This window comes from Empidonax traillii, unplaced genomic scaffold, assembly GCF_003031625.1.
Source record: "Empidonax traillii isolate 1590-97213 ecotype Southwest subspecies unplaced genomic scaffold, ASM303162v1 scaffold1389:size274315, whole genome shotgun sequence".
NCBI lineage: Eukaryota > Metazoa > Chordata > Aves > Passeriformes > Tyrannidae > Empidonax > Empidonax traillii.
The window spans coordinates 150,734-171,042 of record NW_020956582.1 but is presented as its reverse complement, the minus strand read 5'-3'; the positions used below and the strand labels follow the sequence as shown (position 1 = coordinate 171,042).

Here is a 20,309-nt window from a genome sequence, read left to right as displayed (position 1 = left end):
CATTTAATCAATCTAATTTCAGCACAGCAGAAGTTTGTTCACACAATTTAAAATAAAAGCTCAAAATTCAGCGCAGAATGTAATTTCTACAACTGTTTTTTTTTTTTTCTGCTGTTTTATGTGCTTTCATAGCTTTTGCACCTTGCTTTAAAGTGAATTTTGCCATCTGAGCTGCTTTACTCAGTCAACCCAAGTTTCATACTTGATAAAAGCTGGGAAAATTCCATTTATTGTTCTTTGCTCACTGAGACAATGTCAAAAAGAACTGGAAACATTACCTGCTTTGGCTTGGGTTTGGGAATCAGAGGCTTTATAACTGGAGGGTTCTGCTTGTTCACAGCTCGACTGCCAGCCAACGATGTTTTCTTCGAGTACCTGCTCATGGTGTCTAAAACATTTGCTGAGGGGACCACTGGGTCCTTTCTGTTGGATGACACCTAGGAAAGCAAAGGAACAGATGTTTTATTTACCTTCTGCCACGTTCTCCTGCTCTGCCCCTCCAAGGCATCTGTTCTATTGCAAACTTCAGACAACGATTTTCAGGGCACAGCAAAAGCAGCTGCAAAAATTCTCACCTTAAATGGGTTCACTCGTCCTTGGCTGCTGGATGGACCTAGAACTGTTTACAAAAGGGAAGAAAAAGGAGTATAAAAATGTGTGCATGTGTGTGCACACACACAGATATAGAGATATATATATATATATATATAAATCTTTGAAGCAATGTGCACATTTTAGATGAGTAGAAAGACATTTTAGCAACCCCCAGAAGGTTAAACTATACGTGCTCTGCTATTATTAGTCATCAGAAATGCCACGCAGGACCAACAGCTTAAAATACAAACCCAGAGGAAGACCCAGGACTTCCTCCACTCCCAAATCCGTTTCCACTCCTATTATTCTTGCTGGAGGGGTTGGCAGGTTGTTAGAGGTCACATTCTGCCCCTGTCTGCTCACACTCACACATCAAGGCAGGGTTTATTCACTCTGCCTTGCAAGTGCAACCAATAGAATTGCCCGTGATTAGTAAAATAAACCCACTGATCACTGTTCTCAGTTTTCCTCTTGTCCCAAAGAATGCCTTCATGGCATAGCCAGGCAGGCACTCACTCAGCATTTGGCACAGCCAAGTCAGTCAGAACAGTGTTATGGAGCATCATTAGGTAATGGAGACAGGAATAGGGAACCTGCTGAAAATGTGAGAACAACAATCAGTGCAACCAGGACAGGCTGGATGGGGCTTGGAGCAACCTGGGATAGTGGAAGGTGTCCCTGCCCATGGCAGGGGGTTGGAAGGAGACGGTCTTTAAGGTCCCTTCCAACCCAAAGCATTCCATGATTCTGTGAAATTACATTTGACAACACTGTTATGGACTAAACTGAAGTAGTAATGGGAGAACAGATGATATGAACAGGAGCAGATATGACGAAGCATGACAAAATCCTCATCCTGGAATAAATGGAGGTTTACTCACCAGACTTCGGAGCAGTCACCTCTGCTGAAGTGACACCTTTGGAGAAAGGATTTGGCCCTTTAGGAAAAAAAAAGGAAAGGGGTATATGTTGAAGTGCAATAAAATGTGATAGCATAACTGCTTTAAAAACAACCCCCCAAACAGACATCTAAGTAAGGGTGAGGCTTGGAGCAACCTGGGAGAGTGGAAGGTGTCCCTGCCCATGACAGGTGGTTGGACCTGGATGGTCTTCAGGGCCCTTCCAATCCAAACCATTCTGGGATTGTGTGATTCCATAAATATAGTAAAGTAATTCATATTTTCAAGTGCGACTTTTCATTTTCAAACCGTACACTTTCACAAAACCATCTGCCACCCCTACCCAGACTTAGAGCTGTATATTTATTTCTTGATCCTTAAGCTCACTCTTAAAGCGTGCCAGGCAAACTGCTCGTCTGGCAATTCAATTCCCGTGAGATCTGAGCTGAAACCAAAGTAACTGCTCAGAAGGTGACCCAGTCCTTTAGGGATAGAATCAGGCAACAGGAAAAACTCCCCAAGGCTCCCTGAAGTGGTTACTAAGTAGAGTGCACACCCAAGCTGGGACACAGCAGGTGACACACACACTGAACTTGTTTCTCTGCAGAGACTGCAGGCACAGCCTGGAATACAGACTTAATTCCCAATTAATCTTTTAAAAGTTATCCGGATAGCTTCCTGTCTATTCAGAGAGTACATTTTTCTTACTCTGTTTATGCACTTCTGGAGCTTCTTCTACTTCCTCACAGGCATCACTTTCCTCGGCATCTTCCACCTCTTGGTGCTGCTGAGCGTTCCTGACTGGCAGCCGACCCCACTCCGTGGCTGATCTGCTGTAACTAAATGGAAGGAAAGGAAGTGGTCACCACACGCAGGAGGAAAACTGCAACAATAGATAGCAAGCTCACTTACTTAACTTAGGAAAAAAGAACAATAACATTTGGCATTTTTGTGCATTATACCTCTGATTAAACTGTGACGATTAAATTAAATAAAGATTCATTAACCGCTTCAGAACACTTTGCCACAAATATAAATGCAAATTTTAAAGATCTCTCTGTAATCTCCATTTAAACACATACCTCCCAGTATCATCAACAATACCAGATTACTTGTCTGCACCCATGAATTACCACCCAGCTGGCAACGTGGATATACAGTTTCAAACTGAAACTTATGCAGCAAGTTTTTAACATTGAATCTGATTACTCTCTAAATTCCAGTGCAGTAGGATGTACATTTCTTGCATTTCCCTCCTAATCTTTGCCAATTACTAAAATCTGCAAATACCGAGAAAAACACGTGTCTGTGATTAATTTTAACCCTCAGAGTGCTTGAAGTTACAGACGAGGGATTCCAGCTTCCACACATGAGCCAGAAGAACAAGCCAGAGTATTTAGAAATTAGTTTTGACTGCACAGTTTTACAGAGAAGAAGAGTAAGGAAAAGGCTGTAGAGAAGTTCAGGGACTTATTGATAAGTCCCAAACTTCACCCATAAAATTGCTATAGGAAGACATTCAGACTGGTGGTTAACAACTAACTTCATTATAGCTGTACACCCAGTAGCCAAACAAGAACACAGCTCTTCTCTATGGTCTATATTAAAAATAAAAAGGTCCCAACTAACCAAAAAAAAAACAAAAACCACCACCCAAACAAAAAAACAAACCAAAAAACAAACACAACAAAAAACCAACAAACAAAAAACCAAAAACAAACAAAAAGACACAACAAAAAAAACACAAAAAACCCAAACAAAACCAAAAACATCCCAAACCTACACACAACTTTTGCCTCACCATCTGCTTTACCAAGCAGATGCAGGTAGGAGAGGAAAGGTAGATAGCTCAGATACAGAGGGAAAAAGAATGCAAAGGCAGCCTGTACTATGTTCCCTGAATATGAAAAGCTGGGATTATTAGTGAGGAGAGAGTAAGACTAAATAGGATACGCTGGGATAGGACACTGAAAAAAAGGCTGGAGAAAGACAGACAGGTGTGGAATGAATCAAGATTGAGAGAACGAGACAAAAAGAGAAGAAGGGAAAAAAATAGGTTGGAGTCAAATAACCAAAGCATCACAAGGCAGGGAAAGGTGGAAAGAAAGAAAAATTCCAGTCAGAGCAACTCAATATTGAACCTCCTTTGCCTCTGAAGCTGCTGACCTACAGGAAGCAAGGAGTGGGGATATTTACTGTCACATGCACCATTTATAAGCAGAGCAACACAGACTTTTGTTTCCCAACAAGCACACTGCAAATTCTGGCCCAGAGAAGCCCCTCCAAACACCGAAAGAGCAGTCAAAGCGTTGCCGCTTCCTCAGCCACGGAAATTTGGGAAATTCGCGTTACCCAGCGCTCAAGCGCTCTCGGAAATCCTCTTCCTCCTCCTCCTCCTCCTCTTCATCCCCCTGTGCTGCTGCCAGCTGGGTGGTTTTCTCCACGGCCAGCTGGCTGAGGCGCTGGGCTAAGCTGATGTGGCGGGAGCGGGAGGCGTATTTGATGGCCAGGCTCACGACGTGGGGGGCCATGAGGTCAGCCAGTTCCACGCAGCGGAATTCCCGCTCCAGTTTGCAAGAGAGCTGGAAGAGAAGGAGCCCAGGGAGTGGCACGTTTCAGCTGTGCAGTTTGTTGTGTTATGGTTTTGGTGGAGTGAATGAATAAAGATGAACCTCCAACAACGTGAGAAAAGGCTCTTTGTTTTCCTCCTTCTTCCCCCCACCCCCCCCTTCATGCTGATAAGCAACAACTGCAGCCTCTTGTCATAGTCTGAACTGGCTGGATTGCCAGATTCCTAATAAGAGGAATCACATCAACATTTACATCAAATCCCACCTCCCAATAAGTCATTGAATCCCAGGATGGTTTGGGTTGGAAGGGACCTCATCTCGTTCCACGCCCTGACGTGGGCAGGGACACCTTCCACTCTAAGCCCCATCCAGGCTGGCCTTGGACACGTCCAGTCTCAGGGGGAAAAGTCTCAGGGATTCTTTCTGCCATGAGTTTGTACTTACAGCAAACAGCTTCATCAGAAGTTCTTGCTGCTCTTTCACTGCCTGGTTTTTAGCATTTTCATCGAATTCATAGCCATTTTTGGATAAGTAATCCACGTGGTTGTGAAACACAACAGACCGCCAGTACTGCTCCTGGAAGAGGGAGAAGGATGTTTGGTGGGATTGAGAGGGGAAAAAAATAGCCTGTGACATAATGCCTAACAATTTACAGTGTATTTTATCAACTTATTCTTAAATGTTCCTTTCCTTTGATAATGAGGGGGAGGGGAGACAATTCTCTTTAAAGCCAGTGCCTGGTGAGGAAAAAATAGACCACACTAACAACCACCCATGTAAAAACTGATCCAAACAGCTGCCATATATGTTAAATTCCATTTATCCTACAGGCTTGCAAGCAGGATGAGACCTACATGTTCACCAGTATGCTACCAGGAGGGAGTTCTAGAACAAGTCGATTATTTTAGCTTATAATCGCTGTCCCACAGTAGACTGGAAGTATTCCAGAATAACTCAGTAAATGTGGGAGTTTACCTACAGAAAATACAAGTCTGGCCGTTCACAAAATGCTATAAAGGCTGTTAGACCAGGGTAGCTCTGTTCAAAATAATTATAAACTTATTCAAACCCAGTATGCTTTCATCAGATGCATTGGAATAATTTGTTTCTGTATCTACACATAGTCCCCCAAGGCAATTTAGCAGTTCCTGGCATTCTCCTCCCATCATTTTGGGTGGAGGGAGGAGTGGAAGAAAGACTCTATCAGACAAAAAACAAAAAGACTTAACCAAATGAAGGAGAATTCATTAAAAATGACCGTGTGTTTATTATTGACATTTTTATCTACACTTCTATCGAAGAGAATAAATTTCAAACAGCATTGAACTCTCTCTAAGGTTGAGATTAGAATTTTAAGTTCATTTTGTATTCTGTGCATTGCAGCTGAGCACCACAAGTTTGAAATGTTTAAACCAATCGAAACTGAAGAATAAATACAGGTATTTTTCTAGAAGTTCTCCACAAGCACATCTTGCTTCCACCAGCTTCTACCTTCAGACAATAACTCAAGGGAGAAGGCCTATGTGTTCAGAGCAATTATATGAATTTGAATACTTTGTCTATCTTTCAAAAAGACATCTTCCAGAAATTTTGTTATGTCTCAATTATTAAAAAATAGGCATTTTCAAGGGGGTCTTGATCGGGATCCCCAAACTTGATATCTCAAAAAATGAGAGGGCAAGAAAGACTCCACAGGCCAGAAACAGATTCTGTGTAAATACAACTTTGCATCAGCTCTGGAAGTTTTGTCTTGCATTCTTCTGGAAAGAGTTGTGAACCAAATCCCACGAGGCAAAGCAGTGAGCCCAAATAACCTCCTTAGCCAGGTGTCTGACTCAGGGTTTGCACTGTCCCCTTTCACAGCAGAGATGATTAACGGGAATCTCGCGTAATCCCTGCCACGGGGACACCTGGGAGCACCAGCTGTGGGCTCGACACCATTCCATACCTCCATCTGTCCCTTCTCCGTTGCAACTTGGCAGTAAGGAAGTTGAAAAGGTAAAATTGCTACAGCAGGCCGTGGCAGTGTGGGAGGGAAGCGGGATCCTTTGCAGGGAATGCACCTGTGCATGGGAAACAAAACACACCTGCAGTTATTCCACAACTAAGTCACATCTTCCTAAGAAGCGAGATACCTTAAGAGGATTTGCCCTTTGAAAAAAGTGTTCATTAAACAACTGGATTAAACGTAGCAATATGATAAGGCTGCATCATAAAAGGGTTATTTTTACACGGCAACCAGGAAAAGATTTCCAAGCCAGCAAGGCACACGTTGCTCCTGTCCCAGCTGGGTCTCACACAGCACAGGATTTAACAGCTACTACAGAGAGTAAATGCAGTTCATTTATATCTGAAACCACTGAACAACAGAAGGCATAGACTTATTGTTTCATTATACTTAAACAAGTGCTCTCTGGTAAGGATCACCGTTGAACTGGGGAAGAGCTGTATTTCCAGCAGCGTTGACAGAAACATCTGGTTTTATGAGCTGCTGTGTCAGAGTCTTGGGGAAAAATAAAAAAAAAAAAGAGCAGGAAGCAGTGGTGTTCTGGCTATCTCTTAATTAAGGCATGTGGTGTTTCTACAACAACCCTCCCTCCCCTCTTCCTTATCTTTATTGTGCTGCTGGTTTTGAGTAAAATGCTCTTTGTGACTCAGAACAGCCTTTCTTGGACCAGAGGGGAAAAAAAAACTCACAATGACAGACTCACAGTTGACCATCTCATCAGTGGGATGTGTCCTGCACATTATTTGGGGAAATTTTCTGGAGGCCAATATAATGATTTGGAAGGAGGAATAGGCAGAGAAGTGACCAGACATATTAAATTATTTCCCTTATTCCCAAAAAGCAGAGGACTACAAAGAACATCACATAAGTTCAAACAAAATGCAGTCCCCCACCAACCCCTACCATTGTGCATGACCAGTAAAGTCAAAGAGTCTGAATTTCAGTAAAACATGTGAGCTGATGGAATCTGCCCTGTTAGGAAAAGGACACAGACTCCTGAATAAAAAAAGGATACAAATAAAGCTTGGCAACAAAACATCCAGGATGGATGTTACAGTAAAGAGAAACAGTTGTTTAGACACACCACTATCACATTTTATAAAGAAATGGTTAACTTTCAGCTAAATATTTGAGCAAATTTACATACAAAATTGTTCTTTGTGGCCACAGCTTAAATATTAATAATTCTATTATATAATAATAATAGAAAGCTCTGATTTATCCATGTCTGATTGAGCTCTGTCTGGTGATGTAATTAGTTATAGGATCGGATTCTTTTCAAAGGCACAAAAGGGGAAAATACAGACAAAAAAAAAAAATCAATAAAACCCTAACTCCACAACCAACCCCCCAAACACCAGGAACAGGAGAAGCAGATTCCTGATAGGACCCACAACTTTTCAGCAGGTTCCTTTACCAAAATGCAGCTTTAGGAACCCGTTTGCCTCAGAGATGTGTGATTTCACCATGAAGTGCTCACACACCTCTCAGCCAAGGTAAAATGCCACAATTGGCCAGTTCCAAGCTGGAAAACTCAAAACCAGGTTAATTCTGCACGGATGGTTCATTATTATACTTGGGGACTGACCATTTGCCGTGCATATTTACCAGCCACCTGTTTGGGTAGAAGCTCTTTCCGGTTCCTCTCAGTAAAAAATTGCTCTGGCATCGAAAAACCCAAGACAAACCAAGTGTTTACTTGTGACTTATCTGACCTGAGCTGCTGGGGGTTTTCCTGGATGCCAACGACCCAGTAGTGATCAGATTTCCCTTTGCACTGTTCTCTGGTGTTGCACACCGGGATCCAGGTGTTCCCGAGCCCCCGGTTCAGCATCCGCACGACGCCCTCGGAGTCCACGTAGCAAGGGGTGCCTGTTTGTCACAGACGAGGGCAGTTATTGTCACCTATCACAGCACCGGCAGGATGGAAGTGGTGGATGCAGAAAAAAACAGTTTCCTTGGAAGGATGCGCCACCTTCTGTCAGTCAGAGCCACTGCTGGTCGACTGACGAGCTCACATTTACACCACTTCATGGAGAAATCAGGTTCAGACTGCCTGGGGGGGGGGATTCCCAAGCTATCTTACAACTGTTTTTCCTGGTTATCATAAAAACTCCTCCAGAAAAACTACGAACTTTGGGGGAATCAGGGAGCACTAATGAGGTTTTTATGTCTTCTTGCTGAGCAGGGAAACCAATCAGGAGAACAAGTTCTGGGAGCATTCAAGTGTGTTTTATTCCCAGTGGGAGAATATTAAATATTTCTGATAAATATCTTGAAGGAATATTAGAAAATTAGAAGTTTTGTTTAGCGTCGAGGAGGTTGAAAATACAAAGTCGAGGTCTCAGGATCACCATTACTGAAAGGGTATTAATTAGCCAGGATGGTTTGGGTTGGAAGGGACCTTAAAGACCATCCAGTTCCACCCCATCCAACTTCCACTAGCCCAGGTTGCTCCAAGCCCCATCCAATCTGGCCTTGGACACTTCCAGGGATCCAGGGGCAGCCACAGCTTCTCTGGGCAACCTGTGCCAGGGCCTCTCCACCCAATAATTCCTTCCCAATATCCCATCTAACCCTGCCCTCTGTCATTGTGAAGCCATTCCCCCTTGTCCTGTCCCTCCAGGCCCTTGTCCAAAGTCCCTCTCCAGCTTTCCTGTAATTCTCCCAACAGTCTCAATATTTTCTCAACTCCACTCCTGCAGGTATTTCATACCTTCTGCAGAGAATCCAAGCCATGCCAAATAGGATTTCCTTGTAAGAGAAAGAGGGTCTCCATGCAGAATTTGCCTTTTCTTCTTTCCCAGCTCCATCAGCTGCACCCCGAGGCACTGGTCCCCATCAAAGCCAGTACCTAGGAAGGAGTTGTTCAATGACTGTGTCAGAAATCAGAAGACAGAATTGTCTTGTCTCTTGGCTAAATTAGCTTTGGATCAAAAATTAATTCTAATGGAGGGTTACCCATGAATACCACTGTCAGACAAGCAACTGTTTGTCAGTTTGGACACACCAGGAATGCGTAACAACTGAATCCCTAATTTCCCGTGGTAATTCATCCTGGCACATCCGAAACCCAAGTTTAATCTATTTGTGTCAGTGTTACAAAATTCTCCCCTTCCCCACAGGTTCATCTCAGCTTTCCATCATGGAAACACAGGCTCTGCTGTCAGAAAGCCCCAGATCCGTGGGCTGTGATGGATGTGCTGGTAAAAGCATCACCCAGAAGAGAAGCAGGAGCAGCATCACAAAGAAAAGAAGGAGAAAACACATCCTGGTGATTACACACACAAATTAATGTGAATTGATCTTAAAAAAAAGACAAAAGGGAGAAAAGTACCTCTGTGATAAATAATGATCAGCTGCTCTCCGTGCCCTGCCATGGACACCACGGGGCCTGGGAGGCTGAAGATCTCCCTCTGGACTCCTCCCACCGTGAACACCCGCACCAGGAAGGCACTGGTGGCACAAGCAGCCCAGCCTTGGCCCAGGCAGATGGCCTCAATGTCCTCATCCTTCGGCATATCCACTGTCCACTCCTTGTTGGCATCCCAGGAGTTGAAATGAATGCAGTGGAGCTTGCTGAAGCACAGGCAAAGAACACACAGGTAGGAATTAAAACACAATACCTGGAAACAGGCCAGTATGTTGGACTTCATCATCAGAGACCTGCAATCTGGGATGGAAATACAAATGACAAGTTGTCATTTGCAAAGGTGTTGCCTCTTATTCTTCAGAAACTGAAGAGCCAGCTTGACCTTTTAGAGCATCCAAAGCCGAAAGGAGAGACAGCTGAAAGGTCTGAGGGGAGATTTTTCAGATGGAAGAAGGTTAAGCATCCTGCTTAATTAACATTAGTAAGAACTGAAGGTGCCTGGCACCTCTAAATATCAGCTCTCATTCCACGTCTGTCATATTATGCTGCCTCTGAAAGGGAGGAAAAAATTAAAAACTTCATTTCTGCCACCTTAATAATTGAGAATTGCCTGTGACCAATCCACAGACACTGTGGCTTTTTAAGAGATTTCCCATTTTCACTGAGAAAGAAAAAGACACTTTTAAAGTCAAGACAACCAACAGAAAAACAGTATTTTTGAAAGTCAAAAGGGCCTTTCAACTTATCACAATGTTGTATGTGTGAAAATAAGAAGGAAGTTCTTTCTTCAAGATGTTTCCCCAGAAATCAGCAACAAAATATTGTTGCTATTGCTCTTAAATGCAAGAACAGTGTCTGGATGGCCCAGCTGCTTAAATCTTCCCATTATTTCCATAAACTTGTGTTCTTCACACTTGTAATTCCTCAGGTATCTCCAAACATGTCTCCTTAGCAACAGTATGAAGAGAAATAGCTGAACCCTTATAAGTGATCTTTGATCTGAGCAGACTGAAGAACTATTGTTCATGTCTACAATTCCCTTCGAGCCTGCAGTGCTTGAAGTTTCCAGTATATTTATATTTGGAAAAGGGATTTAAAAGAAATTGCCAGGAAACAAATTACATTTTTCAATACTCTCCAAGTCTCCAAGCAGGTGGAGGCGAAAGTCCTCCTCTGAAGTGGTCCCATAAACAAAAAGCACGATCAGAAGCCAAAAAGCTCGAAAAAGCGACAGAGGCCGAAAAACAGAAGCCGAAATACTCGAAACCAGTTAAAAACGTGGCTCTGGATCACGGGTTTCACACAGCAGGAAGTGACCCACCTTGGAAGTTCCTCTGTGCCCTCACAGGCCAGCAGAACAGCCTCAGTGGACAGGTCAGCCATGGTGTGGTTGAGGGAGTTGGGCAGGTGCGTCGCGTGGTGCACGGAGGTGTCGTGGAACTCCACGTCGATGGCGTTGTCCTGCTCGTCGTTGTAGCAGCGGACGATGCCAACCGAGTTCCACACCTGGGAGGAAAGAACCCAAAACAAAAACCAAACCATCAAATCGAGCAGATTGGCCTAAATCAGCCTGCAAAGTCAGCTTTGTTGTCTGAAACAAGAGGCTGGAGGAAGGGTGAAGGCTTTGTGGCGTCAGGACTCGTGGTCCCGAAAGCGGCGGAGCGAGGCAGAAATTGGTTTGGTCCTCGTGGCTTGGCCGTCTCTCTCCTGGCAAAATTAAGGGTGAGGAATTTGCAGTTAAGAGAGGAATAGTGGGTGATTTACACACAAGTCTTGATAGAGCACAAAAATAGCCACAATTCTGACTGGGAAAAAAAAAAAAAAAAAAGAATTTTAAAACAGATCTGCTGGAACGCAGCAACAAGAGTGCAAAAGTGGATGGTTTGTTTTTGGACTTGATCTCAGAGGTCTTTTCCAGCCTAATTGATTCTGTTATTCTGTATTTATTTCTAAAACAATTGAAATGCAAACCAAAACATTATGGAGTCTTTGCATTAACACAAGGATACTTCTCATTATTTAGGCTTCACACTGTGAAGTATTAAAAAAAAAAAGACCTTGGATAAAATAAAACACAATAAGAACTAAGCAATATTCAATGTAAAGGAAGCAACTTAGTCCACACAACCACACAGATTTACCATGAATCGATGCATGAGGTGTGCAGGAGTGGAGCCAGACTGGAAGGGCCTTTGCTTGGGGGTTGGCCTTGGCCCATCGTAGAAATGCTGCTGTGCAGATGAGGGTGGCAAAGCTGAAAAGCCACCAGTCTGATCATCACCATCATCCTCCTTTTCCAGAAGGCTGGAACTAGCTTTTATCAAACCAATATCTGTAAGTTAAAATAAATAAATAAATAAATAAAAAAAACCCCAACACATTTTACACACAATATTAGGACAGAATTTAGGTGAAAAAACTTAAGACAGTCAAGATTTATCTGGGAAAATAAAGCAGAGCACGTCTGAGTGGAGGATGCTAAAGATCATCCCAATAACAGCAACAAAGGGCTCTGGGAAATTAATTCACTCTGTACCTAGTGAGTTATCATCATCATCAATTACTGCCCTTCTCAGACGGCCTGAAGTCAGCATAAGATCACCATCATCATCTTCATCAGCTCCAGGCTTTGGGGAGGACTGAGGTTCAACCACATCTCCATTTAAATACTCGTCGTCGTCGTCTCCATCGAAGAGATCGTTGTAGTCCTTGGCCACTGCGCTGGCAACCTAAACCCAGACCAACAATCACCACAGCACTCATTTTGGGGCATGGAACTCAGGAAATTAATTAACACACAGGAGGGAACTTGCAGCACACAAAGCAGAATGTTCAACATGGCCTATAAACTAAATTTTCATGGTAATTTAAGAAAGAATTGGTACTGAGCACCTTTTCCTTTGGCTTCTCTACCACGCCAACATTTTCCAACAGCCCCAGGTTTCCTTCAGTGTCTGTGTAGGCAATTTGCTTATATTTAGGGTGCCAGGCCAGTCCACAAATTGAGTAGTTTTTCTCGTGCTTCATCCTAAAAAGAACACAAGAATAATGGATTTTTAGGAAGCTCCTCAGGGCAGAACCCCGGCCCCACCCCGAGAGTCATTGTAAAAAGGGGTAATATTTAGCAGCACAAGAAAGTGATGTTACACATAATAAAATAATTAATAGGTCACCTATAGAATAAATAGCTTCTACAAAAAATAGAGGAAGTCTTCCTTTTCTATGAATGAAATCAATTAAGTTTTAGAAAAAAAAAATCAAATAGAATCATATTCTTAAAAGAAGATACAGGTAGAAAAGAAAGTAATGCCCCACCAGTTCTATATTCCAGAACCATCTAGTTATAAAAAGAACATTAGTAGTTTCTCTTGCACCAAACTGATGAGTTAATCCTCTATCTTTTCCACCCTTTATCCTCACAAAAAATAAACCCATTAATTATTTACATAATCTGTCTTTAATTCTTATCATAGGCGTTACAGTACCCAAAATATTCAGGCAGATAAATCATCTCTTTTCGTCTTCTCTACCTCATTTAATAACATTTTTTTAATTTTTTTTCCATTTTTTTTGAAAGAGGGATGCTTTAACTAATCCAGAAAAATTGCAATTCACCAGTCTGTCCTTTCTTTGCCTGCAGGTGATGGTGGCTGACTGAATAACCTGTATTTCCCTCTCCCTTTGGACAATACATCTTACTGTCAAATGATCTCGGGCTTTGTGATGGGAGGAAATCTTTGTTTCCATCAAAACCATCCTTTAATCAGCTATTAGATTAAAAAGTAATAAAAGATATCTGCACACAGCAAAACTAGACCGTGGAATTTGAACCAAATCCACATTGATGTCCCTTCCCTGAGCTGCCTGCCAGGTTAAACCACGACAACCTCGAAGTATGATTGTGATTTTTTCAAGAGGCAGAGTTCTACATTTGCACAAGAAAGTTTTACAGGGAAGATAACAATATTCTTTTTCAGGTAAAAAAGAAAAAAAAGCTGTGCTTGGGGTAGTTTATGGAACAACACTGAGTACCTCTCTATGCACTCCTGGGTTTCCACGTTCCACACCACTATGCTCCCATCCACGCTTCCAGCTGCCAGGTACAGCCCACAGGGAGACCAGGCCACAACATTCAGGGGCTAAGGGAAAAAAAAAAGAACAAAGTAAATAACAATTAAAAAAAATTACCAATGCGTGCACAGCATTCCTCTTCTGGAGCTTAAAACGGACAGATATTCTGGAATTAAAAAAAAAATTTCATAATAATCAACTTTACCAAGTCATATCCGGCCCCCATTACTGGGGCTAGGTAGTTCTTTTTCTTTGAAAATTCTTGTGAAAGTGGTGTCTTTAAAAAAAACATTCTTTAAAGATGGCACACCTATTTTTGGTTTAGAATATCCACCTTTTGACATTAAACCATGAGGTTGAACTAAACCCAATTCTAAACACGTAGACAGAGGCAGAGTGCACTGTGCAAACTCAGCACTAAATGTGCCTTTATTTATTTTGAACCTAATACAGTTCCACAAATTAAAATCCATTAGAATGTGTGTTCTGTATCTTAATAGCACTAGGAGGGTGGTTCTCTTAAACCCAAAGATTTCCAAGTACACAATGAGCCCAAAACAAAGAGGATGGCCCAGTCGGGGCTACCAAATTTCTGCTGAACAAAATAAGTGAACAACTGATATCTCTCTTCCATCTCATTATTTCCATCTTTGCATAGAAATAATGCTCTTCACATTTTCCCTCAGAAGCTCTGCATTTTGAGCAGTTTGTGAAAGCAGATGTTCTTCAGCTGCAGTTGGTGACTCACCAGGAGACTTTAGAGATCTAGTGGGTTACTGCAAATGAAAGAGGGGAAATCACAGCCCCATAAAGATGTTTGACATCAGTTTGTGTTTCTGCCCTGCTTTCCAACAGAAAGTAACAGGATCAGTGATCAAATAGAACAGGTGAACGATCATCACCACGAAAAGTGGGTCAGAGAAGGGGGAGATACTGCCCAGGAGATAATTTCCAGCAGGATAACATTGAAATGACGGAATATTTACCAAGCACCTGGCTCGTGTACCCACCAGTGTGACGGAGGCATCTGATAGATCCAATTGACTCTCCCAGGTTTCTCTTCTGTACAGTTTAACAACTTTATCCACAGGGACTGCCAGCAACTGCTCAAAGGGAGAAACATGAGGCAATTTAGAACAAGTTACCTGTCAAAGAGAACACTGAAATAGCACAGCTCCCTCATTCAGAAGCCTCACAGATGCGACTGCCTCAGTGTTTAACAGCTCTCTAAAATCCCAGCAATGCCAACTGAGAGAGAAAGCTGAAGTAATTTAAATTACAAGGTTCTTTAATGCTTTCCACATGTAGCAGAGCAAAACATGTCTGTTTTGACTTTAATCTTCATTTCCTTCTGGCACAAAACTGCACCATAAGGTTAGAAGTTCTCATTTATCAAGCAGCTGACACACACACACACATAGTTTTCAATGCTCTGAGCACAAGGATTACATTATTCCTTCCCCTCCCTCCTTCCCCAAACTCCTTTTGGTCAGGTTACAGTTTCCCAATAAATCTTCTTTGAATAGGTGATTCCTGAAACAGCTTGTTTCATCTTTCACAGAACTACATAAATGTTACTGGCTGTTTATTTCTTTAGGATTTATTTGTGATAGGATTCTAGCAACTTGCTTTGTAAGGGAAGCAAGACAACTACTCATGTTTCATATACATGTCTGTGTGAGGAACTGGGCTGAAAACTGGAAGTATTTGTTTTTATGGAAACTATTTTTACTGCAGGTGACATTTGCACTTCCACAGAAAACTTACGTGTAACACTATCACAGCAGGCAGCTATTTTGAAGAATCATGGAATCATTTAGGTTGGAAAAGCCCTCTGAGATCAAGTCTAACAAAGTCTAACAAGTCTATCCTAACAAACACTGCCATCCTCACCACTAACCCATGTCCCCAAGTGTCACATCCACACGGCTTTTAAATCCCCTGCAGGGGACTCCACCACTGCCCTGGGCAGCTGTGCCAGTGCTGGACAGCCCTTTCCATGAAGAAATTTTTCCTGATATCCAACCTAAACCTCCCCTGGCACAACTTGAGGCCGTTTCCTCTTGTCCTGACACTCGTTACTCAGGACAAGAGCCCGACCCGGCTCCAACCTCCTTTAACTTTGCTCTTCAAGGGAAAAGAAAGGGAACAACTCACTAAGGAAATATTTACAGAGCAAGACCACTGAGAGGGCAAATTTTACTTAAAGTAGAGAAAGCCTGAAGTCCTTTGCTGGCCTGTTGAGAGCCATTGGATTGTTTCCCTCGTGCACAATGTTCCTTCCCATCCAGCACAACACCACAGTTTAATGCTGGTTTGGGCTGACAGCTGGGCTGGAGCCAAACACTCTCTGCAGCTTAAACCAGGAACCATTCCCAGCTTTTTATTCTTCCCAAAAGGCAACTTCACCCCAAATATTTATCCCCGCTCCCCAGAGGTGCAATTTGGGCTTGCCTGGGTTGAATTCTGCCGTTGAGAGTCAGAGAGAGGAGAAGGATTGAGCTGTGATAAAACACTGGCACTTACCTTCCCAGTGCTGGGTTGCCAGCCAAGCCTGCAGATGGATTTAGCATTTATCACATCATTACACTTCTGCAGCAGCTGCCAGCTTGTTGTGCATGTCTGAAAACAGAAATATTAAAGAAAGAAAAAGTTTTCAAGCTCAGCGAAAATTTACTGGATTGTACAAATTCTTAGAGGAAAAGCGTGTGAGAAAGCAAAAGGAAAAAAAAAAAGACATAATTTTTGGAACTGAAATAGTCTCTTTCATCCAAATACAGTGGTACATGCTGCCTTAAAAATACTTTGTCAATGTAGCCCTGAAACTGTTCTAATGACAATAAAACTACTTGTAACAGAAATAAAATCACAGAACATGCATTTTTAATCAAGTACAGAACAAACAAGCTCACCTGTTTTTGGGTTATAGAAAAGTGTGGCCATAAAGCACCTGTCAAACCCATATCAAGTGCAGCAAGGTGGCCTGAATGTGGCCACAGCAATATAAAGATATATAAATATAAATACAAAGAATGAATGGCTGTAATCTCAAATCACAGCACAGATTCACACGTCAAACTGCCACAGTCCTGGAATACTCTCACTGTAGTTTCCCCAAAAGGAGAATCTCAGTCTGGAACAGGAGATTTCACACTAGAATTACACTTTTTTTCCCAAAAAAAAATAGCAATCCACAAGTGTGGAGGGGTATATTTTCAACTGTATTTACAGGAGTAATTCCACAGGGATTCTTATTCCAGTCAACAGCATTTACCAAAACTACTCCCATATCCATAGGCAGAATTCTCTTATTAAAGCCTTCGCCTGAAACTCTCTTTTCAAGTTCCTTAGAGTTCCAAGAGCAGAGGATGAATCTGTTTATTACAATTAATAAACTGTTTACCATAATAAAAACTCTTCCTTAATCCTGAAGGCGAGGAGCTGAAATTCCAAAACGAGGAATCTGATGTCAATGCCATCTTTACACAGCAGGGTTATTTTGGAACGTGCCAAGGACAAAATACCCAATGTTGGCCAATTAGGAAAGATGAACAGAAGACACCAGGGATTTCACAGACAGGAAGAACAATCCACAGCTACCCAGGCAACATTTCATAATCGGGCTTTGGAATTTCTCCCAGAAGCAGATAAAAGTGTTCTGCAAAGTGCAGTTAGAATTCTTCCCCATCCCCCACCCCCCCCAAAAGAAAATCCTGTCCCAGGAGGGTCATTTCAGTCCAGCTCTTCTTGCTGCCTGTGAAATCCTGGACTTCTCAGGAAACACTTAGCATGGAAAGGCAGGCCTTTTACCTGATCTTCAATTTTCCAGACTCTGACAGAGCCGTCGCAGCTCGCCGATGCCTGGGCAAGAGAAGTTTGCGAACAAATTAATAATTAAAGGCATAGGGAAATTAATGCTACAAAATGGAAAAACCCCCCCAGAACCAATGCAGAACATGACACACAGGCAGTTTTAAGAAGAAAGCCTCCCTGTTTAAACCATTTTAGGACTTAAAACTTTCTAATGCTGCCATCTTGATAATTGTGCTCAGCTCCAAGCTACCGTGGTTGCAAACCCTCGTATTCAAGGGAGCTGCTTATTTGCAAAAGAGGCTCAAAACTAACATCGAATTACTTTACTGAGCCTTCTTTTCTCCTCTAAATTCAGATCAGCATTAGATTCCAAAAGAAGAGGACACAGAACTGAGTTCTCCTGGGAGAACAAGTTGTGACACGCTCCATCAGCAGCTGAAATGAAGTTGTCTCACGTGCCCAGTCACTGGCTGGTTTTTGGCAAAAACTACACTTTTAATTCTTTTTTCTCCCCCCTAGGGAAAGTGAGATTCGAAGTAGAAAGTAAACAAGAAAGTCTTTTTTACCAGGTAAACATCCTTGGGGTCAAAAGACAGGCTTAAAACAGGAGCCTCGTGCCCTCGGAATGTTTTCTGCTTGCTGCTGTCGGTCACCTCCACGACTTTGATCATGAAGTCACTGTGCATCACAAGGATACAGATATAAAAGGATTAACAATGGTACTAACAACGTCAAACCATGTGCTTGTGGCAATAAAAATTGCTGAACTATATTTTTGTGGAAGTTACAGCTCTCAACAACACTACACGGCGTCATGGAAAATGAGAATCCTGAGGCTCACAGCACCAGGAGCACAGCCAGGCTGGTTTTTAGCAGGAAATCATTTTGGTTCCTGTCAAAGCTCCTAAAAATGTGGTTGTTCTCTGAAGAATATCATGCACACACAGACCACATACCTGTTTAACACAGTGTTCTATATGACCTCATGAAAACCTCTGCTTTTTGGATACCACTGACGACTGATCAAGAACAATCTGCTGAATGGGACCAATATCCCTGAGCATAATTATTAGGTCATGTGGCTTTTTTAAAAAAAAAAATAAAGCAAGTAGTTTATTTTGTGACATTTTAAGAGGATTTTTAAAACCATTTACTGTATCAGGTACCTTAAGAGGAATTTTTATAACTTTATTCCCTCCTCCAAAATTCTAGACATTCCCTCAACATATCAATCCTAACTCCTCAGGCAAAGAGCTCCTGTGACAAACTTCCAGTACCACTCCCTCTCACACTTCATTGCAACACCCCCAAAGAGAAATTTCATTTTAGGACTTAATTCTAAAGGGTTAACCATTACTTTTAACTCTTTTCAAATACTTCTTGTGAACTTTGGCAGCCAGCTGGATGTTAAATTTATATAAAACTGAAGTTTGCAGACTTCATGGTAAAAAAGTGGAGAAATCTGGGACAACTCAAAGCAATTCTTAGCTGCACTCTTTCACTTTGTGGCTGTTACCTTCTCCTTCAGCATGTCACAGAAAAACTCACTGAGGGGTGGCCTCACAGTGTCATGAGATACTTTTCCTAAAAATGTGAGAGCCTTGGCCAGGCTGCAGAAATCCTGGGGTTTTGGAAAAGTTTTAGAACCAGCCAAGAGTTTGCTGTCTGCCTAATCTCTCTAATCAAAGTGAGATCCTGGGGCAGAGCTGTTCCCTCAGAAACAAGCCCTGGCAAAGGGCCCAAACCCGTGATCCCTGCCAGATTTGGAGACTGGGGTTGTTACTGCCCACAGCTGCCCAGCCTCCTGGATTTGGGGGAGCTGATGTGTCTGCTCCCCAGCTGCTCACAGTCCAGCCTGTCCATCCACATTGCTCTCTGGTTCAATCCACACTTGGAGGAGCCAGGGAGCAGACACAACGCTCTGCCACCTCCTGGAGGACAAATTCCAGAAGAGAGGCAAGCAGGCAGCCTGAGCTGCACGAACAGTTCACCACATCCAAGTAAGAATCACCTGAGCCATAAATAACGTGGAACAAAAAAGCAATAAAACCCATTGCTGGTGGCTATTTTGCCACCTGTCTTAAAGGACTAGAGTATATTATATAAAAGCCAACGTGCTGCCCTAAGAAAAGAACTAAACCACCCATTCAGTTCCCCTCAGGCAAGTCTTTCATCTGTCATCTGTTATCAAATGGCAGATTGGTGATATTTATGCCACAGAGTGACTCAAAGCTCTCACACAAATCAGAACCCATCTTTTAAATGTGTACATTCAGCTGCAGCACCGTGATCCTGAGCAGTCAGGACATCATCATCCTTATCCTCAGCTCACAGGGACAAAACCCTCCACGCTGCAACGAGATCCATGTGGGTGAGCACTTACACCTCAGACTCAGAGCTGAAAGCACTCCAGTCTACTAAAGAAAAAAGAATTATTTCACACCAGATTTCTATTTCAAAGTATTTGGTGGATCTCTCAGAGCATTGTTTCCTAAACTCCTTTTAAAATTCCTCTCTTCCCCTCCACCCACAAAAGGCATTTTCCAGTAATTTTAATGCATAAACCTCTGAGGGTTTTATGACCTCGCTGCTAAAAACCAGCATCTGAGGAAGCTGGCAGATTTTGGACAGCAGCAATGCTTTCCCTCGGCCAGATTACCTGGATCCAGCAGCAATTTTGGTGCCACAGCTGCTGAAGGTGACGTGGTTGGCGTGCATGGTGAAGCGAGTCAGGATTCCATCGGGAGCTCCTTCGGGAAATGTGTGGATCTGAACAGTGTTGTTGGACACTGCTGTGATCAATCTTCCATTCTGGAAGCAAAATCCATCAGAAGATTTTATTAAAAGCATATTCATGTGCAAAAAAAAAAAAAAATCACTCTGACGCTCCAAATATTTGGGCAGATTAACTTTGTTAGTCCCAGAAGGGTCTGACAGTAAGAGGAGTAGGGAAAACACTCTTTTATTCCTCCCCTAAAAAG

General features: G+C 42.5%; 1 protein-coding gene across 2 annotated transcripts in view; it reads right to left on the bottom strand.

The window, feature by feature from the left end:
- Window positions 1-20,309, bottom strand: part of WDHD1 (WD repeat and HMG-box DNA binding protein 1) — a 28,443-nt gene that overhangs the window by 2,932 nt on the left and 5,202 nt on the right. Inside the window, exons 4-23 of one of the 2 annotated variants that reach the window (XM_027906987.1) lie at window positions 19,988-20,139; window positions 17,895-18,006; window positions 17,326-17,376; window positions 16,042-16,137; window positions 14,526-14,618; window positions 13,477-13,583; window positions 12,337-12,472; window positions 11,981-12,173; window positions 11,586-11,776; window positions 10,766-10,950; window positions 9,409-9,650; window positions 8,788-8,925; window positions 7,787-7,943; window positions 6,012-6,126; window positions 4,508-4,639; window positions 3,846-4,075; window positions 2,202-2,332; window positions 1,476-1,532; window positions 576-622; window positions 279-437 (exon numbers count right to left, since the gene is read on the bottom strand). In XM_027906987.1, coding sequence (XP_027762788.1) covers window positions 279-437; window positions 576-622; window positions 1,476-1,532; window positions 2,202-2,332; window positions 3,846-4,075; window positions 4,508-4,639; window positions 6,012-6,126; window positions 7,787-7,943; window positions 8,788-8,925; window positions 9,409-9,650; window positions 10,766-10,950; window positions 11,586-11,776; window positions 11,981-12,173; window positions 12,337-12,472; window positions 13,477-13,583; window positions 14,526-14,618; window positions 16,042-16,137; window positions 17,326-17,376; window positions 17,895-18,006; window positions 19,988-20,139 — 2,724 coding nt within the window. The remainder of the gene's footprint in view (window positions 1-278; window positions 438-575; window positions 623-1,475; window positions 1,533-2,201; window positions 2,333-3,845; window positions 4,076-4,507; window positions 4,640-6,011; window positions 6,127-7,786; window positions 7,944-8,787; window positions 8,926-9,408; window positions 9,651-10,765; window positions 10,951-11,585; window positions 11,777-11,980; window positions 12,174-12,336; window positions 12,473-13,476; window positions 13,584-14,525; window positions 14,619-16,041; window positions 16,138-17,325; window positions 17,377-17,894; window positions 18,007-19,987; window positions 20,140-20,309) is intronic. The other variant, XM_027906988.1, reaches the window with a different exon arrangement.